The following is a 27,221-nucleotide window of genomic DNA, read 5'->3' on the forward strand; positions in this document are numbered from 1 at the left end:
CTTTGAGGATTTTTGTCAGCCAGGGCTCTGGGGTGTGCGGCTCCGAACGGGCGGAGATCTGCGGGGTTGGCGATGCTTCTGTTTCTTTTCCATCTGTATAGACCGGTTGATGTATCATCTTTCGAGGCACGTGCGTCGACACGGGATGTTGCATGCACATCACCTGGAGGTACATCGACGTTATCCTCGAGTTAACAAATATACGGAATATACCAAAGTCGTAGAGGCATTGATAGAGAGATATGAGGATACGGTTCTGGCAGGTCTTCGGAAGCGTCGGGAAGAGCTTCCCGAGATCCCCGCCTTCAGAGACCCCGGATTTGCTCCACCAGACACTCCACGAAAATGACGCGGAGAGCATGCGGGGATCCTGGAGAGAAAAGCGTTGCGACAGAGTCATGCTGCCAGGGGCTTCTCCGCCAGCCCGGGCTGTTCCATACGACCGGGCTGGTGATCTGAAGATCGATGTGCTGCCTGTCTCTGCGGCGGGGAGGCGAGGTGGTGATATCAGCGATATCCGCCCTGCACGCGACCAGCCCACGCCAGATACCTGGGAAAAAAAAAATACAGCCTAGGGGACCCTTTCAGCGCGATGGATCCTCCGTCTCGTATCGCCCTGGACACCGTCGTCCACACCGGCCTCGTTGGCGGACCCCGCAGCGCCGTGCGTAGACGGCGACGGACGATCGCCGGTGAGATGAACTCATCTGGCTCCACCGGGGGCGGGGGGAGACGAGGGGCGCGCGTATATATTCATCGCCTGTCCCTGGGCCTGTCTTCTCCTCTCCAGCTCTCTCTGCTCAGCACTTCTCTCTCCTCACTTCTCTACTCATCTCTCTTTGTGATACCCATCTCTCCATCCTTTTTTATTACTGCAATTCATCATGGCTCTCTTCCAGACCGTCGAGACCCCCAACCTCAAGTACGAGCAGCCTGTTGGCCTGTAGGTACTCCCTGCTACGTCTACATCTTCAATCGACTGACAGAACATCCAGCTACATCAACGGTGAGTGGGTCAAGGGTGTCGAGGGCAAGACCTTCGAGACCATCAACCCCCACAACGAGAAGCCCATCGTCGCCGTCCACGAGGCCACCGAGAAGGATGTCGACATTGCCGTCGCCGCCGCCCGCAAGGCCCTCGAGACGACCTGGAAGAAGGTCACCCCCAGTGACCGGGGTCGCATGCTGACCCGCCTGGCCGACCTGTTCGAGCGGGACATCGACATCCTGGCCTCCATCGAGTCCCTCGACAACGGCAAGGCCTTCAGCATGGCCAAGATCGATATCGTCAACGCCGCCGGCTGCCTGCGCTACTACGGTGGCTGGGCCGACAAGATCCACGGTCAGACCATCGACACCGACGACGACTCCCTCAACTACACCCGCCACGAGCCTGTCGGCGTCTGCGGTCAGATCATCCCCTGGAACTTCCCCCTGCTGATGTGGTCCTGGAAGATCGGCCCCGCCATCGCGACCGGCAACACCGTCGTCCTCAAGCTGGCGGAGCAGACCCCCCTGTCCGGTCTGTACGCCGCCAAGCTGGCCCACGAGGCCGGCTTCCCCCCGGGTGTCATCAACATCATCTCTGGCTTCGGCAAGGTCGCCGGTGCCGCCATCGCCTCCCACATGGACATCGACAAGGTCGCCTTCACCGGCTCGACCCTCGTCGGCCGCAGCATCCTGCAGGCCGCCGCCAAGAGCAACCTGAAGAAGGTCACGCTCGAGCTGGGCGGCAAGTCCCCCAACATCGTCTTCAACGACGCGGACATCGACAACGCCATCTCGTGGGTCAACTTCGGCATCTACTTCAACCACGGCCAGTGCTGCTGCGCCGGTTCGCGCATCCTGGTCCAGGAGGGCATCTACGACGAGTTCCTGAAGCGCTTCAAGGAGCGCACCCTGGCCAACAAGGTCGGCGACCCCTTCGGCAAGGACACCTTCCAGGGCCCCCAGGTCTCGCAGCTGCAGTTCGACCGCATCATGGGCTACATCGAGGAGGGCAAGAAGGCCGGTGCCACCGTCGTCACCGGCGGTGAGCGTCTGGGCGACACCGGCTACTACATCAAGCCGACCATCTTCGCCGACGTCAAGGAGGACATGAAGATCGTCCAGGAGGAGATCTTCGGTCCGGTCTGCGTCATCCAGAAGTTCAAGACCGAGGAGGAGGCCATCAAGATCGGCAACAGCACCACCTACGGTAAGTCTTTTTTTTTCCTTCCGGTCGACATGCTTGCGTCCACGCTAACGGCTGCAGGTCTGGCCTCGGCCGTCCACACCTCCAACCTCAACACCGCCATCCGCGTGTCCAACGCCCTCAAGGCGGGTACCGTCTGGGTCAACAACTACAACCTGATCCACTACCAGACGCCCTTCGGTGGCTACAAGGAGTCTGGTCTGGGCCGCGAGCTGGGCTCGTACGCCCTGGAGAACTACACCCAGATCAAGACCGTGCGCATCTGGCTGGGCGATGCGCTGTTCGCGTAGACGCGTGAACGAAACTGAAATCGACCGTTTTCTATGTTTGATATCCCCTATCTCCTTCTTCCTCCGTCCCGTGTGCGCACCAACCAAGCGAGTGGGGTGGGCGGGCATCTGTCATGATCCTGTTATCTCGTGCCGGGAGGCACTATGAATGAGTACATAGCTGGTTTGACGAGGAATGACATGTGTTCAGTTCTTATCTCTGTCGATGATTGCATCGTAGCTGCATGCCGTTCTGGTTCTGAAACACTGATCTGTATAGCAACCAGTCGCAGTGCCAACGGACGTGGCACAGATTAGCAAGCGCATATCGTAGGACCGTCTACTTCGTACGCAGTGCTTGTCCAGTCTGGTCGATGTGGTCGGTAGGCAGCACCCTTCCCCTTCCAACTTTTACTTTCTATCTTCGGGGTCATTTACTGGTAACAATCCCCGTCCCCTTCGAGTCCTTTGGGGATTTTGATTTTCTTTCACCTGTACCGATCCCATCTCATTTCTCCATTTCTTCAATCGATAAAACCCGCCCGTTTGGTGCTTAGAGCAATCATGCAATCATTTGAAACATTCCCTGGAGAGACTCCTGTGTCCCCGAAACCGTTCAGGAGGTAGGTAGGTAAGGGAGAACTTCTGCCTTGACCGTATCGAGCAATTCGATCCTGATGTCTGTACCGTACGTACTACCCCCCCCCCCCTGCAGTACGACAATAATCCAATCTGCGACGTCCAATGGCACACGGGATTCACGACACGAGTACCGCGGTGTACTCCTGTACTCTCTGCAGCAAGCATGGATATCATGCACGGTCCGGTTTCTGCCCCTGTCTCTGTCAAGTCCCATCGACTCTCGACCTGCTAACAGTAACAGCCTACTGCTCTGCATACCGCACGCGTACAAGGTACGGCAAGCTTACCAAGCAAGGTCCCCATTTCTCAACGGGCTCCAAATCGTCCCATTGTTGTTGGCTCATCACTACTCTGGCTCCACATTGCTGCAGCAGAAGCAGGCAAAAACGACCTCGACATCGAGCCGGTCTTCAACGTTGAGACAAGAAAGAGAGTCCGGTCCAGAGCAAATTCTGAAAGGGGCAAAAACCACGGCCCCGCCCCGCCTTGGTCGCCTCGTTTGTTGTCTCCGTCGTCTCGTGTCGTGTCGAGGTCGGTCGTGGTGGGGGCATGTACATACTAGGCTGGAGCTGGGGCCAGGGACGGTGGGGTGGGATGACATGACACTGACAGGTTGACCGTTGGATCATGTTGCTTGGGGGGGCGGGGGTGTTATCTTCGATATGACAAAGATCATACATAGCTACATAGGTACAGAGCGCACACGGATAAACGCTTCAAACCTTCAAAGAGATAACTACGCGGTTAACCTCGGCCATAAGTCATGATGATGTCGACGGAGCAACTCCGACACGTCTTGGCCCGTGCTTGGAGCGCCGCATAACGTTAAGTTATCAAGATTCCTTAACTCTAGTCAGCACGTCACATGGCATGGATGGGGTCTGGCCCTGTTGCAGGTCAAATTGCAAGATAGATGGATGTGGACCGGACCACAGCGGCTGGTAGCTTGCTGACTATGCTGGAGGGGGTAACTAATTGCTACATCTCAGAGCCTGGTGGGGAGTTGTCCGTCTCGGGGAGAAGGGTAAGATGGTTCTAATTCTGTGCCAGTATGCTAGGGCAGATCTTAGACACACCTAGCTGGGTGCAATGTGATGCAGGTTGTAACAGCTTGCATGTATGTACCTAGGTACCTAGCTAGGTAGGTATGTACCTGTACCTGGATGGGTGCGTGCGCGGATAGTAAGACTGCGTACCTGTACATGTACCTTGTACATACTTTGCGCAGAATCGGTTACTGCAAAGACCTGTCCTGCCCTAACGTTAATTATCAAGTTCAAACTGCCTATCCTATCAACCGCATAACTGGCTGAAGAGATCCTGTCCGCACATCTCAGTCGATACCCTGTTTCTTTACCCCCATGACCTGTATGTGCTATTTTTATCTGCCGAGCGACGTCAATTAGGTAGGCATCCTCGGTACATCTCCGTCAGGTGCTTTCTGACTAAAATTCAAGCTTACCTGGAACAAGGTAATAATCCTCCACGAGCTGGCCCTGGCACCGGCCCTGCGTCTGCAGAAAGCACCTACCACCTTGCGTGCTGCAGACGCAATACTGCCTCATTCTAGAAAGGTCCAATGGCTGGCCTTCCCAATCGATCTTAGGTACTCTGCAAACACTGCGTAAACCCAGAGCATGCCATGCCATGTGATGCCATTTGGCACATGGACCCGACGGAGGAATAATATAATAATATATCATCATCATCAGTTCGGCTCAGCTCAGCTAAGCTGACTTGATGTGACTCCTAAACCAGGCCTGCCAAAGTTTCCCCCCCCCCCCCCCCCCCCGCTCCACCCCACTGTCCGCCTACCTCAAATACTCCGTACCAAACCTAGCCTAACCTACGGATACAAGCATCCGGTCCTGGTCTGACTCTGGTCTGGACTTGGCTCATCGGTCATCCAATCCAGCCTAAACCCTCGACTACAGACTGTATCCCGTCCGCCCCCGTCGGCTGGTCCTCCCGCCCGGATGTGCGGGCGCCGGGCGGGCGTTTCACCGTCGCGAGAGCGGGCCGTTTGGGCTGGATGGACATGGACATGCTCATGCTCATGGTGCGTGTGCGTGTGCTTTGCTGCGTGAGTGCGCTGGTTTGTAGAGAGTAGTTAGTTAAGTTATGCTGTGATTGCTTATATAAGTAAGGAATTGTACAGTACATGCACTTTGTGCTTTTTTTTTTCTTTTTCTTATCTAGATATCTTTTGGATATATCACATACAGTGCAGAGTACTACGTCAAAAAAAAAGAGTAGCATTTGAGTATACTGTACGGAGTAGATACTGATAGATACCTATATTATCAATTAGGATTTTTGAGTTCAGGTACCTGGAGTTTTTACGTGCGTGTTTTGTGTGTCCGCGCGCGCGGATCCGCATACGATCCTATCCGCATACTACCACCTCGTGCGGTGCCGACCGGTTGGTTCGAGAGAGCATCCATGCATCGTTATTCTTCAGGCATGTGTATGCGATATGGTGTATCGTATTCTGCTTTCTATGCAGTGATAGGGCTTTCATCCAATAAATGCAATTTTTTTTTTCGTTTGGAGGTCTGTGCGTGCTGTGTTCTGTAATCTGTGATCTAGGGATGATGAGAAGGGGGATGGTCGGTGGAAGGTGTTGTCTGCCCGATGGTGGGAAAATAAGATAAGTGGATTTATATAACTACTATGCTCTACAGGTATAAAAAAACTTGGTCTGCTGCAATTGGGGCACATATTCGATTGACTAATCCGTGAACAGACCTGTGGATTATTTTTTTTTCTTCTCAAAACATTAAATAACACACACATCTATGTGCCTCTTCCTATATCTGCCTACTAATTGCCGACATAGATTTCCCTCCCCTTCCGTCCGCAGGCGAACACAAAGCAAAGAAGAAAATAATAAAGGGGAAAAAAAGAAAAAGAATATAAAAACATGCAGCAGCCGGGATTCGCTGGTGGTCACCCACCCAACTACTAGCCGGCCGGCGTGTGGCTTAAGTACGGCTGAGCGGACGGGAAGCCCTGTTCTCCACACCCTATGGCCGCATGTACTTCTCCTCTCTCATAGTATGGTATATATCAACAGTGCAAGGTATTTGTCAAGGGGGTTGGGAGGTTCGCGTTTATTAAGGGGAAGGGAATGGCTGGAGTTGGGGAATTAAGTAGTACAAGTAATTGGTGTGGTTTATCTATTTGAACCGTGCAAAGAGCGCCACTTTTATAGGGCTTCATTTAATTGGCGTTGCCTGTTGATGAGGTGGTGGGAAAGGTGTGTGTCGGTTATATATTTTCAATCCGTAGAGCTTCTAACGCTCGGCATATCTGCCAATCTCAGCTGCGATGGCCCCTAAAATACCAACCACATAGGTAGAACGCACACTGAAACATGATATATGCATTATTTTTTTCCACCCCTTTTTGACCCTAACCACAGTTGGTGCCAAGATCTCCATGTTATGTAAAACTCGTTATCCAGCTGTCCAACGCTATCAAGCAGGTATGTCCATAAGCGATAGCCATAAAAAAAGGCCATATCACCAGGTCCTTTCCACCCCTCACCTCCCTTAGACACACAGATTATTTCAGCAGAAGATATTTTTAAATTGATAAATATACATAGTTGCAGGTTGCAAATAATGTAAAGACGGATAAAGAGGAAGATGGTAGGTAGTAGGACAGCTAGCCCAGCAAAGGCTCTCCCACGCTGAGTGGTTGGTTACATGGCACGTGACATGGACAGGTAGAACCCAAGTAATACATAAAGAATATGGAGGTGTCTCCTCCCCTGGTAAAGGGTTCACTGACCTTTCCCCTACTTGGGGGGTTTGAAGGCATGCCAGAGAATGGTGAAATTCTCCCAGTGCTGCCTTCTCTAAACCTAGACATGGTTATCAAATAAATAAGTATGATTTTATAGCATTTTTTTTTGCTCTGCTAGGGCTTGTATTCTACCCATGCCATGCCTCAGATATATGTGGATGAAGATAAAACAGAAGATGATTGTTGTCGTATAGACTGGAACAATCTACGGCTGCTCGAACTGCATTGCGGTAATCATTGCTAGATTCTCAAGCCCGGGGAGGTAGACTTGCTATGCCTTTTTTTTTCTGGAAGAAAGATAGAGAAACTGATAAGAGAGTGTTGATAGCCAAGAACTAAATGCTATAATCTCCTTCCACTTTCACTTCCCTGAGATACAGGGGCTATTTAAGTAGAAGCCATTTTTGATTTATGGAAGGAGATTCATGTAGGGAAATGATGCTTGTCTACCTTGACTGGTATACTCCATACTGACTGGACGAGAGAGGGTGATCTCAGCATTAACAGCCAGTAGGTTCTTGTTCGTCAGACAGAAGTTCTTTAACAAGATTGCCTGGCAAGCGAAACGCAAATAGGCCATCTGTAAACCAGATGATTCGACGACATCTTCTCTTTTTGAGTTCGTGTATACCGCAGAACCTAATATCGCGCATCTTTTGGAGAAGGCTGTCATGCTCTTTGGACCTGAGTGTTCTCAGGCCAAGGTTGGCTTGTTTGTAGACAAGAACACAACAGTCCAGTTCAGATTAGTCGGCCTCGCCTTTGGAAGCGCTGGCGATTGATAAAGTAGAGTTCACGGCTTACTTAGTACCTAGTATCTTGACAACACAACATCACCTACACTGGGGAATGGTACGACCGCCGTAACTAACTACCCTAACGGCTTGGTAGCATATCGCCAGAGTTCTTAATGTTGTTTTTGCGATCTCGGAAATTGGTGATCGCGAGTAAAGGCTGGCCAGACCTTGGAGAACCGGGTCCCATGCGCTTTTTCAGAGTAACATTTTCCAGGACGTTTCTGAAGTATGTCGCGTTGACAGCCTTCACTAACTCTTCCTGTATCACCTATTTAGTCACATACTGGCGTCCATCAACCGTAGACTTGCGGGGATTGGACGCGCGAACGTAGACAACTTGACTTCCTCGTATGAGGGCTTTATTGCCGGAGAATCGTGGCTCGGCGTTGTCAGTTGCGATGCCAACTGGTGTTTTGAGTAATTCGGTGTTCATATTCTCGTCGCGCTTTGGTGCAACCGGGGGAATTTCGATGCCAAAGGGCATATTTCGGACAAAGAATAAACGGTACTTGAGCTTCGTACAATGGAACGCCTGGCTGGAGTTGACAATGTTGTCGTTGTCGTTGTTGTTGTTGTCGTGGAAGTTGTCGTCGTACGTCATTGGCAGTTTTTCACCTATGGACAGCATAGATAGCGGAAGCCAGGAAGCGATGGTTGTCTATGACGCGGAGTTCAAGCAGCAGTTCGACCAGTGGGCCACGGCGAAGTATGCAACAACTTCGCTCAGTGATTCAAGACAAATTGATAGCATTTAAGAAAGTCACCTTTCATGTATGTCGGTCCCCGCATTTTCAAATTGAATTTTTAAATCTGTTTTGATGGGGTTTTGTATTCTTGCACTATTTGTTTTTTTGAGCAGAGGATCCTGTGCACATTATCAGTTTCTCCTTGTTTTGCCTTTGCCAGGTTTTTAAGACTCTGATGTTTGCACGCTAATCGAGGGCCCTGATAATCATATTGAGAGCGGCTCCAAGGTCTTTTGCCCTCAGCTCCCTGATCCCCGGGTCCTTCGCTTGTGATTAACGCGAGCTGACGGACCTGGGGATCCTGTGTCAGCCTTTCTGTCTTCAAGGAATATGATCAGCTCGGTTCGGCTAGCGCTTTTCCAGGAGTTGCTTGTAGCCTAAGGTGCCTGGTTTGCTCGACATGGTCCGTATAAACGATCAATTCTTTTTTGTATGCTTCTATAATATGCCGTAGTTTTCGAAGTGTTCAAACAAGGCATGATGCCTCAAGCTCTGTGGGCCAATATATGAGCGGAAGACCAAGTAGAGGATAGATTTGCGGGGAACAGGTAGAATGAAGTTGGATAGCTAAATATAGATGTCTCTGTTCTTTCTGTTAGATGGATGAGCAGCAAGTATCTCTCGATGTCACTTTCAACTTCGGATATATGAAGCCCAGGACAACAGCTTGATTTCTGTCATGAGGGTTGACCGGAACTAACAGAGAGCAGCACAATTTGAAAGTATACGCAGAGTACAGTTATAAAAAGATCATGATGGGGACACATCAGATATAGCCTAGAGCTTTCCATGTGGAGCATGACATGTTCCGAATGTCATTGGCAGAAAAATGGAGAAATCCCTCCCCAATGGAGTCGTAGGATTTCGCGGGAAAACATGATGAAAAGCTAGGTAAAATCAGAGGCGCATCGTGAACATTGATTTCTGTGAATTGTCTTTAGGTCTTAAGGTCGCCGGGTCATAAATAGCTTTGACTGTTTGTAATTTAGTCTAGGTCCTCCGATCAATCGCAAGATCGGGGTATTCCATCTGGTAGAAAACGTAGGCTCGCTCCACCCGGTACGTCGGGTGATACGGGTTCAGCGAAATAATAAAGGTGGATATGTAATGGGCACTCTGCATAGCAGTTAGATACGTCTCTGATGGTGCTGTTGCTCATTCGCGTCATGATTAATCAATCGAATGATCTTTTCAGCTTGCTGACCCATCAACGCAATATAAGGACTTTCCAATCTGTCTTTGGAACGCACTTTTACAAAGATCAAACACCCATGAGGAAAAGAAGAGTGCTTGTAATCAGCTGCGAGGTCGTCAGCAAATCAATTGTCGGTAGGGGAGGAAATGAAAAAGAGCATCACTAACGCTCTCCTTCATCAGTGATCTTGAGGCGCCTAGTTGACAACGGGACCAAGTTTGCAGGCGGCGATTAGGTCCGCAGGCTCGTGGAATTCGACATCGGGATATTTTGGCCTTGGCAGCTTCGATCATGCTTGAAATGTAAAGGCGACCATCAGTGCGGGCTTCGTATTCATCCTATGTAAATCTTGTTTCGGAAATGTGAGATATGCAAGAATACACTGCGCGTCTCGGAGGGTTTGGCATGGATGAGTGACAGATTTGTTGATGATTATAGTCTGCATTCAGCAAGCCAAACTCGATAGCCGACCCGCTGTATTTTAATCGCCTTGTACGATGTATCCTTTTCCATTTCACTCGAGATATCGGCTGATGGTGTGGTCTTGGAACAGTATCCAGACCTTCCGTGGCTCGTGCCTGACCAAGTCGATGTACACGGCTGATCACTTGGAGAGCATGTTCAGATTGTGCGCGCGTTCCACCTCGACGAGTTCAGAGCAGCGGCTGCGGAAGATTCAGCACGACGATGCCGATCGATCTTGAGTATCGTCATACAAGGACTGGAACATGGGCTTATATGCAGCAGCACTCAGAGGTGTTGATGCAAATGCAGAATTTAGCCACCATTTTGTATCTCTTAATACTGTGAGTTAATGTAAATAAGAATGATAATTTTTGCATCCCCATTCGAATTTTATACCTCTTAGTAGGGTTAATATAGTCTAATTTTATAAAGACTTGCTTCTTCATACCTCAGTAACAAGAAAACGCCATTTCAGCCAAAAAAAGAAGGTGAAAAATGGAGAAAGCTAAGACGGGCCGAAGAAAACGACGGCGACGCTGGCCCGGCGAGAGGAACGGGTGTTGACCATGATCTTTCTGCCTCCCGAACCGATATACGAGCCTCAATCCACACTGTCGACCGAATGGCAATGCCTCTAGCCGCGAATTACTTACCGGAACGTGCGAAGGAGGAGGTGGTGACGATGAAGACCAGCACAAGTAAAAACCATGTAGACTTAAAGGTTGTGCCTGTAGGCTGTAGATGTCAGCAACATGCTTAGCAAGCTTATCTAGCTATTAAATTAGGGTATGAAGATATTTAACACTGTTATAGTTGGGGATCGGTCCCGCAGCGATGTCCTTTAACCTGGTGTACGTCCCCGACGCTCCAGTAAGGCCCTGCCCCATTCTCCTGCAACACTATTGTCACAGTATTGTAGAAAATGCGGATTTAGAGCATGGTCTTCTGCTAAGGGAACGACTCGGTAACCATTGGACGCATCAGCTTTGAAAAAGTGCTTCCACTTTGGATTCGTCAGCCTGTTCCAAATCGACTCCATGCGCTTCATCGGGTAATTCATCTTGATCGTCACATCTTTAATCGGAATATAATTGTGAACCATCCGTAATTTGCCTCCTTCCTTTGAGGATTTATAGGCCATAGTCCCTTCTGGTGGCTATAGAGAGATAGAGAGAAGAGAAATTATAAAACAGCCAGCAAGCATAGAGAACAGATCTCTTGCTTATCTTCAGTAGTTCTCAATCAGCCAGAAGATACCAGATGGAGTGTCAATGGTACTTGTAAAGCCTGTGATTCTTCTGCTTTGGTTCCATTTTGGTGATCTGCAGTTGGAACAATTAGAGATAAAATAGGTAAGAGACAGAAGGACTGCTATACTTGAAAGAGTGGTGGTTGACAACAAAGTTCTGTTGGATGGGATAAAGGTGGTGAGATGAGAAGCAAGTCTGTTGGATGGCTAGATGTTTATATCTGCGAGATCAACTGGCTTGCAGTAAATAGCATGTAGCAATCTAGAGCCTTGCTGGACGATCAACCCCATGGTCCTCGTACCAAAGATGGTCTTCTTGATCATAGACAAGATTGTCACCGTTAATTCTAGCTGGGCAACATAGTCAATGGGTGGTAAGGTACGATGCCGATGGGAGGTAGGAAAGGATATGAGGGAAGGGTGTCTGAGCCTTCATCGATATCTAGCAGGATCACATCATCAAGGCTCGTACCGCTCTTGAGAGTCGATGCGGAGGCCTTGATAATGCTTGTCAAGCCTTTCCGGTTTCTTCTTTTCAAATTCCAAGTTGAGCTTTTTTTTTTACTAGCCGTACCAGAGGCATCTAATGAGCTCTGGTTGCCGGCACGTTAACTCCTTTGCAATTCACCTGCCCATTGGCTGCATTTAGTATGCTTCGTCACTCCCCCAGTCCTGTGCAATCCAACTGGTCTCTGTTTGAAACCAGTCTCGTCGCGAACGGCTGGGTCCTGGGTGACTACTGGCTCTGTCACCTTGTTCCAGATCCACCATTTCATTCGAATGAAATTCCCAATCAATCCATTCAGCTGATCGAGAATGACTTGGCCGTCCAGATGTCTGGTGCATAGGTGATGCTATTGAACAGCTTTTGGGAGCGGATGACCGGTAGGTAAAGTATACAGAGAAGAAATATGGAAAGTCCAACAGCGCAGTCTTCCTTGATCCGTAGAATTACATATTCCGATCGGTAAAATCAAATATAACAAACGAACATAATCACAAAAACAGAGCTGGAAGCTTTTCGCTTAAGCTTGTCGGTTCATATCGACAAGAGAATCGTCATATCATCTGTAGCGGCTGTGAATACAGATGGAAGTCGAACGGCCCGGATAGGAAAGGTGAATGTGGACTTTACAAGCTTATGCAAGAGAAACCAGCGCAGCCTATGAACGGCGAGGAAAGAGGTCTCGAAATCTCGAACGAGTATAGATAGGTAAAGTGTGGGGACTATGACATATGGCAAGCAACGCTACGTCCAATGAGAGTGTGGTTGGTAAGCCGGTATGGTCTAGATGTGAAATTTTTATAGTAGAAAGAAAAAAAAGACCTGGCAGATTTTTTGCCTGTGAATGTGAATGGGATGGCGATCTATACGGCGGTATGCATGGTCATTACCTGGCTGATAGTAGTGAATAACAGCTATACTGTATAGATTATCACTACTGTTGATAGCAATTGATCGATTCTCGAGGACATAGGATAGAAAATACAGCATCAGGATGGATATAGATCGACTAACAAAATCCCAACCGAAACCCACAGAACCAACCCGAAAAAAAAAACCCATCTTCACCGGTGAGCAAAAGCGTCTTTTTCCCCACCAGCCTCACCGAATCAGCATCGCCCAGACCGGCCCGCACAAACAAACGTCGCAAACACCGCCCTTGCCTCGCTTCCACTAGCGCCATCGCTAGCGTCCTTCCAACGACATAAATACCTCCTCGACCCCGTCCCCTCTTTCGAAAATCAAGCGACTCTACTTCAAAGAATCAATTCTATAGTAGACGCATCCCAACTGGTTTTCCAAACCAGCCACAGAATCTCCAACCTTGCTGATGACCCCGAGGTCCTCGATGCCCTAAAGTGAAGCTGCTTTTTGCTATTTACTCCCGCCTCGACCGTGCTGGTTCATCGTGTTACGACTTGCCGCAAGGTGAGATTGTGACCGGTGGCTGGCGCGTGTCTAGGGAGTGGTGATGATCTTGACCTTGTCTCGGCGTCTTGACTTCGGTCGGTCGGACATGGTGGGTGTCGAGGAGGTCTGAAAGGTTTTTTGATATTTTGATATTTTGGAGATCGTGTTCTGTGTGCTTGAGACTATAGTTGGGGTGTAGTAGTCGCTTCTCTAGATAGAGATAGAAAGAAAATGGAAAAATTTTTATCAGAATCTTTTTTTGTCTTTCCAGGTCCTGTTCTGTAGAGCTTCGCCAGTAGCCTTGCATTGCTAGGTAGCTTGCTAGGGATTTCGCGGTCGAGATTTCTACGCGTTTTGTGCGTTCGTCGCGCGTGCAGGCTAAGTTTGCGCCCAGTATGTTTGCCAGAACGTACTTGAAGACGGATTATGGGTATCATTACTAGAAACTTTCAGAATAATACATCGTTACTTCGCCTCCGCTTTCTCTCCCGGTCCTCCCTTCGCGCCCTTCTTCGACCCGCGACCGCGTCCGCCATGCGATCCTCCGCCCTGTCCGCCGCCCGACTTCCCACCGCGTCCGGACGGCGACGACGACGACGGCTGCTCACTCCGCCCCTTACCTCTTGACTTCTCCGCCCCCGGGTTCATCTTCCGCTCCAGCACCACCACCTGGCTCTGCGCGACCTGCACCGGGCTCGCCGCGATCGCCCGCTGCAGGCTCTCCGCGTCCGCAAAGTCGACATACCCGAACCCCTTCTTCTTGTCGATCTCGACCTTCACCATCTTGCCGAACGGCGAGAACGCCGCTTCCAGCGCGGCCTCCGTCACGCCCTGCGACGGGTTCGCGTGTTTCAGGAACGCCTGCGTCGCCGTCGAGGTCGTCGGCTGACTCTGGCTCTGCTTCTGTTTCGCGGGCTTGGGCGGTTTCGCGCTGGTAGGGGCGGTGGGCGGGGCGGCGCTCTCGGGTTTCGCTGCTGATTCGGCGGGCTGGGGACCGCTGGTCTTCGCGTTCGGGTTCTTCTGAGCGGCTGCCGTTTCCTTTGCTGGTTTGGCTGTGGGTGACGGTTTGCTTGGAGGAGGGGGAACAGCCTCCTGAGCTCCCTCAGCCTTGGTTGCTTCGTTGTCCGTAGATGTAGAGGCTGCCTTGGATCGTCGACGTCCACCGGACGGGACCAGACCCAGGTCACGCTGGAGGATCTTGGCTGCAGCGCTGATGTCCCCGCGCTCTCTCCTGCGCTCACGCGCGGGCGATGGTGTCTTTTTCTCCCTAGGAGTATCCTTGGCGGTATCTTTCAACGGCTCTTTGGGAGCCTCCTTCGGAGCCGGCGCGGGAGAAGCGGCCTTCGACGCTTTGGCAGCCGCACTGGCGGACTGCTTGTTTGCAGCTTTCACAGCCTCCTTGGTCGCCTTCTCAGCCTTGGCCTTCTTTTCCTTCTCCGTAGCTTTCTCTGTAGCAGCAGATTGATCCTTCTCCTTCTCTCTATCTTTCTCCTTGTCCGGCCTCTGCAGTAACTTCTTCGCCTGCACCTTCTCCGGCTTGCTCTCCTTCTCCGACTTGCCGTGCTTGGAGGACTTCGCGGGAGCCGCACTCTCCTTGGCCTTGTTGGCCTTCTTCTCCTTGATGTACTGGACCAGCGGCGTGGTCGTCACGACCTCTTCCTTCTTCTCACTCTCGGGTGCCGTCTCGAGCGGAGCCGGCTTGGGGTCGAGGTTCGTAAGGCTCTGCAGGAAGTCGATAAACTCCTGGTCCTGATCGATGGTTCCCTGGCGGCCGTCCTTTCTCACGCGGCTCCCGGGGATCCTGGCATAGGGGGCAAACTCCAGGGAAGGCGGACCAAGCAGCACCGGGTCGTTTGCGGTGTTGCGGGCATCGAGGAACGAGGTCTGACGGATCCTGTCAGATAGAGGAGCAATGTGGCTTTCCGAGACTAGATGAAGATACGCGCGCGACGGTCGCGAGGGCTTCGCAGGGCTTGTAGTTGTAGATCGTCAGTACTCTTTCTCCCCTCTGGCACAACAGGGAATCACTCACTCTTTGGAAACCTTTCCAGGTTTATACTGAAACCAGTCAACCTTCCCAGCGCCGACTTTCCACTCCTCACCCAGGGCGTTCTCAAACTCGGCCTGCGTCAAGCCCGGAGGCAGCCGTCGCACGACCAGCTTGAGCCGCGGGGTGGCGGGCTTCGCAGTGCTCTTGGCTGGCGGCGGGGCGCTCTTCTGGGTTGCTGAAGCAGAGATGGGCAGAACGCCCGCTGAGGGCTTGGCCACAGAGACCTGTGTCATGGTTGATTTGATGCCTTTATGGTGGGATGTAGTCAGATATCATACAGGATAGATGGAGAGCGGGGAACAAAGGGTGTATCGACTGATCGATCAGGTGCGCAGTCGCCACAGGCCGGGCGACGTCGGGATCAGTCGAAGATACCTGTCAATCGGACTCTGTCGCAGGGTCTTTATGAAGAAGCCTGACGCAGATGTATAGACAAAAGGTCTAGACAGGATCCGGGGTCGCGGCGGCGTGAAGTACGGAGCACGAGGGCGGCCAAGAACGCCCCGACTCCAACTCGCGCCTCCACGCCCTGCGGGGAGCTTCTTCATCGTCTGCCCGGGCATTGCCTCGACAGCCTGGGTTTGCGTACGGGATCTGTCCTCTTCTAATCATCCTCTGTGTTATTTGTTTTCGTGTCGCCGCCCTATTTTCTCTAGCGGATCGCCTGATCCGGCCAATCCCACTGATACCTATAATCCATCCCACCCTGTCGCGACGCATCGAGCCTCGGGATGGCAGAGAGGACGGTGCCCCAGCCGGGACCGGCCAAGCTGAAGCGAAATGCAGGTCCCGATGAGTGGCTGGAGGCAGCCAAGGACTGCAAGTACCTGTCAGAGCAGCACATGAAGCAGCTCTGCGAGATGGTCAAGGAGTACATGATGGAAGGTTGCTATTCCTGCCTCTCCCACACGATGTCATCGCAGCTGATCTGGATCGCATAGAGCCCAATATCCTGCCCGTCTCGACGCCGGTCACGATATGCGGCGACATCCACGGCCAGTTCTACGACCTCCTCGAGCTCTTCCGTGTCGCGGGAGGGATGCCCAACGAGCCCAGCGTCGAGACCCCCAGCACGAACCCCACCGTCATCACCTCCGACGACATCGAGCCGCCGACAACGATCACGAACCCGAAGCTCCGGAAGAAGATCAGAAATCCGGGCGTGGCTGGCGATGGCGCAGACGATGACACGGGGTCAGACAGCGGACAGAGGTCGCGATCGGAGAGCGCCTCGTCGCGAGATACGCTGCCCAGCGGGAACTTTGTGTTTCTCGGCGATTACGTCGACAGAGGGTATTTCAGCCTGGAGACATTGACCCTGTTGCTCTGTTTGAAGGCAAAGTCAGTATTTGGCGCCTGAGTCGCGGAGTAGACATGCTGACTTTCTGCAGATACCCAGACCGTATAACGCTGGTTCGCGGAAACCACGAGTCGCGCCAGATCACTCAGGTATACGGATTCTACGAGGAGTGCTTCCAGAAGTACGGCAACGCCTCCGTCTGGAAGGCCTGCTGCCAGGTCTTCGACTTCATGACCCTGGGGGCCGTCATCGACGGCAAGGTGCTGTGCGTGCACGGCGGCTTGAGTCCCGAGATCAGAACGCTGGACCAGGTGCGCGTGATTGCGCGCGCGCAGGAGATCCCGCATGAGGGCTCTTTCTGCGATCTGGTATGGTCGGATCCGGAGGACGTGGAGACCTGGGCTGTCAGCCCGAGAGGAGCTGGTATGCATTCATTTCCGCACATGGACAAGTATAATATCATACGCTAACGACCGCTAGGCTGGCTCTTCGGCTACAAAGTCGCAGAGGAGTTCTGCCACGTCAACGACCTGACGCTCATCGCCCGCGCGCACCAGCTCGTCAACGAGGGCTACAAGTACCACTTCAAGAACAAGAACGTCGTCACGGTCTGGAGCGCCCCGAACTACTGCTACCGGTGCGGCAACCTGGCGTCGGTCTGCGAGATCCGCGAGGACCTCAAGCCGACGTTCAAGATGTTCAGCGCTGTCGCCGACGACCAGCGCCACCTCCCGACGTCGCGGCCGGGCCGCAGCGAGTATTTCCTGTAGCATATACGACCGGGATCGTGCTGGATGAATATGGAATATGGCTTGGTTACGTTACGTACTTATATGTCTGTGTCTGTCTACGAGGGAAAAAGATGTAATTTGTGTGCATCGGTGCGGGCGTTCGGGAATGCTTCTGATTCATTCGTGCTTCAGCTTCAGCCACTGTACCGCTCGCTGGCTGTTATGGCAGGCCAGCAGTCGAGGGCCGATCGATATACCGATTCTAGTCTAGAGATGATTTGACGCCTTTACTATCTATGTTATCAAAGTAGTATAAGTATAGCTCACGATGTTTCATGCGAAATCTCGTTGATGTCCGAGTCTATAGTCTCTTTGCCTGCTTTCGTAGTATGAAATGAATGAGTCATAGCCATTTCCCAGCAGTTAATAGCAGAAGGAATGTCACTTCCCGCGGGGTTATTAACTGCGAAGATAGACATCCATCGCTCTTCACTCGTAGAACAGGTAGGTAGATAGATAGGTACTCAGTCCCTATTTATTCACCACGAACGTTTAACATCCCCCGCTCTCTTTTGAGAGCACAGAACCTTTCTCTCTCTTTCATTCATTCTCTTTCTCCCTCATATACATCTCGTACGAACAGACCAACAACGAACCAGAACCATACTAAATGAATATCTCTGATCGGATCGGATCGGCAATTCTTCATATTTTTTTATCTGCGCTATATAAGTAGCTATTGTAAGCCTGCTATCTCGTTACCTAGCATAAAGAATTCAATTTATCTCGTACCTACCCGAGTCCAGATTCAGAGAATCACATTTGCCCTCCAGGGTCCACCCCCAAACCACGAACCACACTATCGTGAACAGGACGGGACGAGATGGGGGTATTCTTGAGATTGAGATTATTATTATTATTACTTACTATTCGACGATACGATATATCTTTGATATAATATCTTTTCCGGGGCACCAAAGCCTGCCATGCAGCCGTCTTTTCAATCAACGGGACTTCGTGTATGATATGGGCCGCAAGCGCTTGAGCCGTATATGGGCGTTAGTATCTCGGGAGGTGAATCCTGAGAATTGTTTTTTGTACCTATTTTTCGAAAGCTGTTGAGTTCCAATCAGCCAACCAAATATGGAACTTATCAGTCTGACGATAGCCGGGCCTGTTTTCTCGATCCCGTTAAGTTCATATATCCAGGTTCCATGGCAAGGCAGATAAATGGGAACAGAACAATCACACGGCATGGACCACCAATACCACCCCAACTTGGAGAATCGGTAAAAAAAAAAGACAACAAGCTGTATTCTGTCGAAAATGGGCTTCTCCTGAACCAGAACACCGATAGCTTTTTTGATGCCTTTGATATTTCAATTTGACGCATACACTGTCGGTTATCTCAATTCAGAGATAGTGGTAGAGTTGCAGAGATGATAGGATGGATTATGGATGACAATGACCAGATACCCTTCCTATCCATCTGCATAGCCAGCAACTCGTGTGCTCCTGTTGTCTATTACTGGTCTCCACTGCGCTAAGACCGGGGTATAAATATCGCCTTATTTCCTACTCTATTATCAAGTACACCCACGGAGGCGCCTATACACGGCTCAGCCATGGGGACATTAGCATTACCCGTCTGCATTCGAACTGAGCGAGAATTAAAAACTCAGTCCACAGACGCCTGGCTGCGACTTAACGTCACAGCGAGCATGGATGATTTAGTATTGTCTCTGGAGTCGTTTTCCTTCGCTTCTCTGTACAAAGATCCCGAGAATACCTACCCATCTGGAGACGGCAATCTGAGAATTCTTTACTCAAAATTGCATTTTATAACTAGACACGGTGACCAGCTGTGATATGGAGCTAAATGTCAATTGCAGACCTCCTCTTCTGTATATGTATAAAGCTGTGGTACTTGCACATGAATCATAATTGACAACTTCCCAGATTCTTCTAATATCCTTGCTTTGCTCATACTCTCACATTCAACCTTTTTAATGGCATTAGTCATTTTCAGGAAAGTTGAAAAGAGCTATCATGGATGACCACATAGAGCTTCTTAACTCTTTGAACAATGTATGCCTTTACCATGATGAGAACAATGTCCCATCATTGGTAGGACCACCATCTAATCCAATGACACCGATCTATCAATATTGATATATCGAAATGTTAGCAACACAGAACCTTCTAAATCCTTAAATATACTGGAGAGCGGGTGCTGTTCTCTTATGTTTCCTCTTTCTCCTTTTTCACAAGCATCATTATCCCCGCCATTTAACTTAAATTCGAGTATTTACACATGCAGACAAGATCCGGAAGCAACTTGTCGATCCTGTCAGGCAGTTCAAAGCTATCTGACGTATTTTTCTTTATTAGATACATAACTACGTTTCGTTTCTACGTTTCGTTCCTTTCTCTCGCTTGGTTAGCGCTCCATTCCCAGCAACGAATACTGCACACTTCAGCAGAGTATAAAGGAATTGATCAATCGTTAAATCTAGAGTTGGAAGAAAAAAGCACGATGGATGTATTTTCTCCGTTTTAACACACAGATCCAACATTCTTTCCGCTTAAAAGCTCGGCATTGTCATTTTTGCAGCAGAAAGTAACAGCAGGGGCAACAGCGGCATTGCCTGCCCTTCAAACCAAAACGAAGTCATCAGTATCGGCGCAACGGGCTGAAGAGTAGATAAATCGGAGTTCACTAAAGTGGTTCCGCTATAACCTCTTCAGACCATATTTCGAAAATTTTTTTGTGCAACATATAGGCTCTGAGCGAGATAGGGCAGCGGAAGAGAAGAAGAGCCAAGTTCAGCGTCTGAAGTTAAAAACTGCTGCACATATTCATCGTTCCTTGATGACTCTTTAGCTGCACGACTCCAACGGCGAGCCGTCTACCCTCCTCCAGCATAATACCAATACGCCCCATGTCCCTCGTCCTTGTATCAGATACAGGACCAGCTAGAGGAATCAGCACTTTGTCAACCACTGCATGATTGGAAGCGGTACTGACCGGAGTTCTACCCTTGCACTTGACCACGACAATGGTCTTGGTTTCTGGCCGTGGTGAGGTTCGTGCCTCCGGCGACGAAAGCCGCGATGTTACGGAGGCGACAGAGGCTATGACACGCCAGTCTCTATCTCCTCGCGAAATATATTACTTCTACGAGGAGAGCAGCTTGGAAAAGAAGGAAAACACACAGTACATCCAAATTTTGGATGGCCAATCTCAAATCGTAAATTTACTTCCATTTTCCAACTTTACGTCTTATTCGGAAATATAGACATAGAAGTTCTTCGAATCTGATATTTCTTTCCGATGATCATGCATACTGGGGCAGGGAATATTCGCATTAAAACCTCTCAAACTCTTCGGATGATGAAGCAATCCTTAGCAATTCCGAAAAACGTCCTGTCGAATGGTTCGCAAGGGTCACACAGCATTCGATTAGTATATAATTTCGAACAGTTCTACAAGCTAGGAATCTGATGGTCACCATATTGCGGAACTGACCAACCTGCAGGAATTAATGGACAATATAGTCCATCTTTTCTGAGAGGGCACCAAAATCCGGCAGCTACTTCCTCGAAATAGCAATGTAGTTCCATGAAGATCATCCATTTCCCTGTATATGTTGTGTCTGGAGCTGGAAACATGAGATTTCTCTACAAATAGAGGCCTATAATTAGCCTAGTTCCTGGCATTACTTTGACAATCTTTCCTGCTGATAGTGTAACCGGGCTGGCTGCTACTACATACCGGTAAGCATAGCATATATAACTAGGCTGGAATAGCTTTCAGACTGATTTCTCGCGGGTATACTAACTGGGTGCTAGTTTTCACATCGTTGTCCTTGAACCCTTGAGCGCGCGCGCAAAGTTTACTCTCAATATAATCCTCTTTCCCGCCCTTGAGATATGGTCTGAATCATTCGCATTGAGACTGATGACCCAATGACTCACCCACTTCCAAGCTTTGCTCTACTAGAAATGCAATGGTTCCTACATCGAGTTGCGGCGTTGGTTGGAGCTTCAGGAGATGATTTCGAAAACGATAATGACGACGAAAGCTAACGGTATATAAGAATTCTCTGCCGTTTGAATGGCCAAGTACGTAAGCAGAGCTAAGAGATAACCTATGGTTATGGGACGTGCGCTAACTAGTCTTTTCACCAGGCGGTAGCTTCAACCGACAGGCATACCTAGACGGAGAAGAGGTCGAATCGCAAGGGAGGACCATCGAATCAACAGATGCTCTGACAGAATGCAACGACGCCTATCGAGTCTGGTTGAAAAGTTCGTCGTGACGAGTCTGGTCGTGCCTGTTGGTGTTCAATCGCCCCCTTTTCCTTACATGTTGAGGATAACCCTCTCATAGATATGACTCTTTCGTAATCATATTTACAATAACAGCACTCTAAACGCAAAATTCAATTATTTATTTGGCATGCGAATGGGATTCTAATCCTGCTTCAACTGGGAAATACACCTGCAAATCGCTTCGCTAATGTTGCAAGCCGGTAGGAACTAAACGATGATAATGAAAGCAACCAACTGCTACATGTTTCGTCACTAAATAGTGGATTATCCGAGAAGATACATATTTACTTTATATCCTACATGGTCCTATTAAGACATCAGCATTTTGTGAAATAGTAGCAGGGTATTAATGGGTGTCTGAGACCTCAGAAGTTCTCCTATACATGATTTTTAGGCACGATGGTTGTCTCCTTTTCCAGATAATGCTCTCAAGAAAGTATTTATTATTTTTATTACAATGAAAACTTTCGCGAGATCTATATAATTTATCGTTCTATGTTTGTTTTGGGGCGGAAGCTCAAGGATCTGCTCTGGATCCTGGACCCTACTGATGCAAAGACTTCATGCATGCTCATCCTGACTTCGTACGCAACCTGGTCGGGCCGGAGGACTTTCATTCAAAATTCTAAAGCCCAGCAAGTCGAAATTGTAAGAAATTGCCAAACAGATCATGTCTTGGGCGAAACGGACATCAATATTCTGTCACCAAGTCTTGTTTTTTTGGCTATTCTAGGAAGCGAGGTCCACGTTTTGCGATGGATGCAATATACCTGTGGCTCACATTTTACTTTACCTTTTGCAGTCAGTGCATATATAGATCAGAACGTTTACTTCCGACAAATTTATCAAAACTGAAGCACATTGCATGGAAGCTTCGCGCATCATAGAGATCTTAATCTACCACAATGATGGAACTTAATGCCTTGAAATACACTGGAAAGTGCGCTCTCTCCTCTCTCTCTTTCTTGTTCTCCTCTTCAATGATGGGCCACAACAGGAAGACGAGAATACGGGAATTATCAGGCTTCAAGAGATAACTTTCAAGTGCTAGGTTAATCTTGAGCCTGAATCCGACATGCCTACAGAGATCTATAATATTGAGCCTGTAAGACAAGCTTTTCGAGTCGGCAGAAGAATATGCTGCAGCAATATGGGAGTACTTGCTGGGTCTCTAGTACTGTGGGAGATGGATGCGGATGACGCCTTCCTGGCGTCAGTGTTGTATCTAAACTCGTTCGAGAGCTCTTTCCTCACGGTTCATAGGCTGTGCTGGTTTCCTTTGCATAAGCAGTAAAATTGTAAAGTCCGTGTTCACTTTTCCTATCTGGGGCGATTGACAGCTCGCTGCGGAAACGATATGACTGTCGACATTTCCTGGATTGTACCTAGGTAGATCTTGCTGCCTAGTTGTAACTGGAGGTCTCCAGCATACCACATAAAATATACCACATAAAATATAATTCTTTTTCTAACATCCCGTCAGTTTAGGTAATCCTCGACAGATACCTCGCTTGCTTGAGGGCCTCCTCGATCTCTGATCTCTGACTCCTTACAACTACCATTTCCACACCAGACACTTTGCTCCTGCTACAACTTGGAACAGAGCGTCACTATGTCATCTGGAGGCGCACATGGATGCGTCGCATTCAGATCGAATGCCGAGTCAAATTCTCCATCTTTAGAGAACCCGTAGCAAGTGCAGATAACCGCGAAAGACCTGCTAGACAGTCTGCCGCCGTCGACTGAAGACCGTCTCTTCACCTCAGTGAACGAGACCAAGAGGGCCATTCGCTGCCTCACAAACGATCTGAGAGAAGGAAAGAGAAGCAATGAGTTTATTGTCTTCTCTCGCGTGTCGCTCCCCGCAATGGAACAACTTGCCAAATTAAAAGGAGGTGCAAGACCGTTCACGTTCCTTCAGGAGCTCGGACGAGTGATTGTCAAACTCATTGACACGTTCCACAAGAGAGCTGCCCTGACCCTGGCCGATATCATCAGAGACGAGACACAGCGAATGCAGCTAGCCGGCCAGCTGGACAAGAATGGCAGTGGGAGAGTGCAGGGAAACCAGGCGGGAAAGGAGCCGGATGCGTCTTGGATACCAGTCACTCTCCCTCCAGGACGCACCAGACAATAGCCATCTCTGGTCGTTGAGGTAGCGCGAACTGGGTCGTCAGCCCATCTCACCATGACCGCACATTGGTGGCTATCGAATTCCAACGGAGATGTCAAGCTTGTCGTTCTCATCGACATCAACCAGCGCCGCCCAGTGCTTACGTTCGAAATATGGGCCAACAGGCTCCAGCAGTTTGCATACCAAACGAGAAGCACCCCTGCAGGTGGGGCACGCATAACACCGACTCGTCTATAACGAGCGACTGCCATACTTCAACTACCGCAACTACAGCAGCAGCAGGAGCAGCAGTATGATATTGACGTTCACGGTGCCCCTCTGATCTTACCTTTCCGTCATGTCTTCCTCCGAAACCCTGCGACGCCGATTGAGAGGGATATCTCGATTTCTGCCAACGACATCCCGGGAGATTGCGTGCTCTACATGGAGGGCAATCGGCTGCATCTGATGATTTCTTCGCTCACAATTGTCTGTCCTCTCTGAATCTGGTGTATTCGGTCTCAAAGATTGGTTGTGGTTTTGCCAATGGAAAGCTTTATATAGAATACCTAGGAGGCCACCAGCACTCTCAAGTACAGTAATAGTAGTAGAAAATCTATTGCGACATCTTACGTCTGTTAGTGTTCGGTACCATGAAAACTATACCTGGGTACCTACTCTGAGTGATGTGCTGGTCGATGACGGTTTCTGAGATCATCGCATACTATTTCTTAATTTTCCTGACCCTTAGCAACAATTGATGGAGTTGATAGCGACAAAGTCCTAACATATAGAAAGTATATCTTCAGAAGAGATAAACAGTCGTGCATCGAGTCGGTATAGCTCGCCTGCCCTATGTCCTCGGAGATCACAATGAACTACGAGAACGAGAAGCCTCCTTCCTATGATTCTTCTTTGGACTTGCTATTACGATCTTGTGACTGGGACTATGACAATAGTGAACTCAAGGAGGCTTATTCCCGGGCCTTGAAGTCAAAAAGTTTCTGGGATGCTGAACAGGGGACTTCGAAGCAAGACGACAAGAAGAAGAAGAGAAGATGCGCTGTAGGTGAATGGATATGGTAGGCTTCATCCTCGAGTCCTAATACTACAATTTAACAATACCTCGCTTACTGAGCATCCCAACACCTAATGCTTCAACTACTAATCTGATGAGTAGCAAGACTTTTACGCACCCAGCAGTCCGTATCTCGCGACAATTCTACGATATTATTATAGAGACATTCGACTCTCTTATAAAACGCAACGAGTACCTCAATAAACGGCTAGACAGCGAAACGAAGCGGCGTTTTAAGACAGAAGACGACCTCTCCAAGACGGAAGATCAGCTCCTCAAGGCACAAAGCGAGCTCATCCAGGCACATATTGCCGCACGGATCGAAGTCTTCCAGGCAGGGGAGCAGCAGTGGGCCCTTGAGGAAAAGCTCTACTCGGAATATCAGCGCCGCGTGGAGGCCGAACGCGAGGCCGATAAACTCCGGGCCCAGATCGAGAGTGAGAGGGAAGAACGCCTGAAGGTGGAAAAATGAAGTCGATTACTTGAGAGCTAATGTCAGGGCAGGCTGTGAATGTGGACCCTGTCCGTCAGAGACTTGTTTTTGGAAGGATGATCACTGCAGAGAAGGGAGATCTTTCGGTGTTGACCGAATGCTGCTTGACCTTGATAAGGTCCCATCAAATATTATGGTCTATACTGATATATATTTTATGGTCTGATGGAACAATTGCTGGCAATACTTGAGGGCCTGGATACTCTCTGCTATAGATTACTATGGGTGATGGAATGAATCATTTCAGCAGGCCTTGTAGTCATAGTCTACATTCCTTTATCAAAAGTTTTCTCACCAAGAGCTCCATGCCTTGCAGCTTTGCCAGATGCTTATTTTATACCCATGTTGTCTTGAAGCTATCTGAACGGTATTAAACAATATGACAGGTAACAGAACTTGATTAAAGACGTCTCACAAAAGCAACAAAAGACATTCCCTGGCAAGGGGATCCCTGATACTGGAACGAAAATTTAGCAAAGCAGGGTAGAGTAGGATGTACCTATCCTAGGTGCCAGGTCGCATAGTACATGTACCTTGCAGAAGTATGTAGTAAACGTGAGCTTTTCGGCCACGTCCGGGACAAAGGGAGTATGATCTCCAGGGCCGTCGTCAATTGAAAACGAACATTCGTCCTGTATTTCCATTCTACTGGGATCCGATCCAAGTAATAGGAGTAACAAATGACATTTGTAGCAGGGGGTCGCTGTTAACGGGCAGAATCGGGCGGCGAGGAAGGCGGGCTCTGCGAGCGTTGCGAGTCCACGACCTCGTGCCCGTCACACTGCAGAAGATCTTCCTGAGTCTCATCTAATACTTGTCTTCAAGAGAAAGAAGAACACGTCCGTCTGACCGCGAATCTACAGGGGACATCGATGAACACGTTTTCAGACAGGTCATCGTTGGGGTTGAGATAGACGACCGCACTGACCGCATGTTTCGGCATCATCGCGCTTGGGTATCTACCGGCAGCTCTGCTGTACCCCACCAGGCCCAGCGTCACGGCGAGCCTCAGGGACAAGCAGTCACCAACGCTCGGGACGAACTCGTCAAGACCCCAAGATGTCCCAATCTGGCGGCTCTGAGCAGCAGGCGGTCCGGATCGACGGAGAAACCCTGCAGGTGACCGGTGGGGGCGGTTCTGCTGAAGATATCTTCTGCTAGAAAAGTTCCCAAATTTCAGAGCACGGTCCTGACTTCTGATTGCAGGCTTTGCTGCCAGCTGAAGACCCGATCTGCACTGCCATTGGCCCCTTTGGGATCTCCTTGCATGAACAGCGGTTGTCGTTCAAGCTCTCACCGCACCGCCACCGAAAGTCGAGGGCTAACAGGCCCAGCGCCGAATCGCCCGGGCCGAAGCATACGGGACAGAGCATGTGCTAAGCTCTGCTAATGCAAAATTATTGAAATCTCTCAGAACAAATAAGAGCCTCCATCTTGTCGTCAGCTATCGTCAATCGGCGCTACGTGCCGAACAAAATTTGTCAATAACATACACGTCGGTCAGGTTAGGCCAAAGGCTGATTGCTTCCTCGGAAAAAAAAATAACAGTCTGATAGCTTCCACGACTCCGAAAACAGGGAAAAAAAAACGCCGCACATGAGTGCTCGAAAACGGAAATTAGCGACAGTCGACAAAAAACGCAAACAAAAACGCTGAACGTGATAGCATCTTCCCAATGTGACATGATCTGTAACGGCAATAACAACCATAACAAAATGAAAACGATAAAAATCATCAGTGCTGAGGAGACGGAACTCGCGTCGGCCCGACAGTTTAAACGCCCAAACTCGAAGTATATGCTCCGTTGTTCCCGTACTGTACCCAAACAATCATTGCCAT

At 49.6% G+C, this 27,221-nt stretch overlaps 6 protein-coding genes across 6 annotated transcripts; 4 read left to right on the plus strand and 2 right to left on the minus strand.

The window, feature by feature from the left end:
• Positions 1-884: 884 nt before the first annotated feature.
• Positions 885-2,484, plus strand: VTN00DRAFT_7584 (uncharacterized protein; the record flags this gene model as incomplete). Its single annotated transcript, XM_069434343.1, has 3 exons — positions 885-943; positions 996-2,197; positions 2,255-2,484. The coding sequence occupies 3 exons, from the start codon at positions 885-887 to the stop codon at positions 2,482-2,484; spliced, it is 1,491 nt and encodes a 496-aa protein (XP_069287634.1).
• Positions 2,485-7,791: 5,307 nt separating this feature from the next.
• On the minus strand, positions 7,792-8,313 carry VTN00DRAFT_7585 (uncharacterized protein; the record flags this gene model as incomplete). The annotated part of the gene is made up of 2 exons (XM_069434344.1): positions 7,792-7,933; positions 7,997-8,313. The coding sequence occupies 2 exons, from the start codon at positions 8,311-8,313 to the stop codon at positions 7,792-7,794; spliced, it is 459 nt and encodes a 152-aa protein (XP_069287635.1).
• Positions 8,314-13,747: 5,434 nt separating this feature from the next.
• Positions 13,748-15,565, minus strand: VTN00DRAFT_7586 (uncharacterized protein; the record flags this gene model as incomplete). Its single annotated transcript, XM_069434345.1, has 2 exons — positions 13,748-15,254; positions 15,315-15,565. 2 exons carry the CDS (start codon positions 15,563-15,565, stop codon positions 13,748-13,750), a joined length of 1,758 nt encoding a protein of 585 aa, XP_069287636.1.
• A 498-nt stretch (positions 15,566-16,063) lies between these two features.
• Positions 16,064-17,402, plus strand: VTN00DRAFT_7587 (uncharacterized protein; the record flags this gene model as incomplete). The annotated part of the gene is made up of 4 exons (XM_069434346.1): positions 16,064-16,217; positions 16,274-16,673; positions 16,724-17,055; positions 17,113-17,402. 4 exons carry the CDS (start codon positions 16,064-16,066, stop codon positions 17,400-17,402), a joined length of 1,176 nt encoding a protein of 391 aa, XP_069287637.1.
• Positions 17,403-23,565: 6,163 nt separating this feature from the next.
• Positions 23,566-23,835, plus strand: VTN00DRAFT_7588 (uncharacterized protein; the record flags this gene model as incomplete). The annotated part of the gene is made up of 1 exon (XM_069434347.1): positions 23,566-23,835. One exon carries the CDS (start codon positions 23,566-23,568, stop codon positions 23,833-23,835), a length of 270 nt encoding a protein of 89 aa, XP_069287638.1.
• Positions 23,836-24,684: 849 nt separating this feature from the next.
• On the plus strand, positions 24,685-26,505 carry VTN00DRAFT_7589 (uncharacterized protein; the record flags this gene model as incomplete). The annotated part of the gene is made up of 3 exons (XM_069434348.1): positions 24,685-24,893; positions 24,992-25,326; positions 26,246-26,505. 3 exons carry the CDS (start codon positions 24,685-24,687, stop codon positions 26,503-26,505), a joined length of 804 nt encoding a protein of 267 aa, XP_069287639.1.
• Positions 26,506-27,221: the final 716 nt, after the last annotated feature.

The sequence above is a fragment of the Thermoascus crustaceus genome, assembly GCF_041956765.1.
Source record: "Thermoascus crustaceus strain CBS 181.67 unplaced genomic scaffold VTN00scaffold_4, whole genome shotgun sequence".
In the NCBI taxonomy this organism is placed as follows: Eukaryota; Fungi; Ascomycota; class Eurotiomycetes; order Eurotiales; family Thermoascaceae; genus Thermoascus; species Thermoascus crustaceus.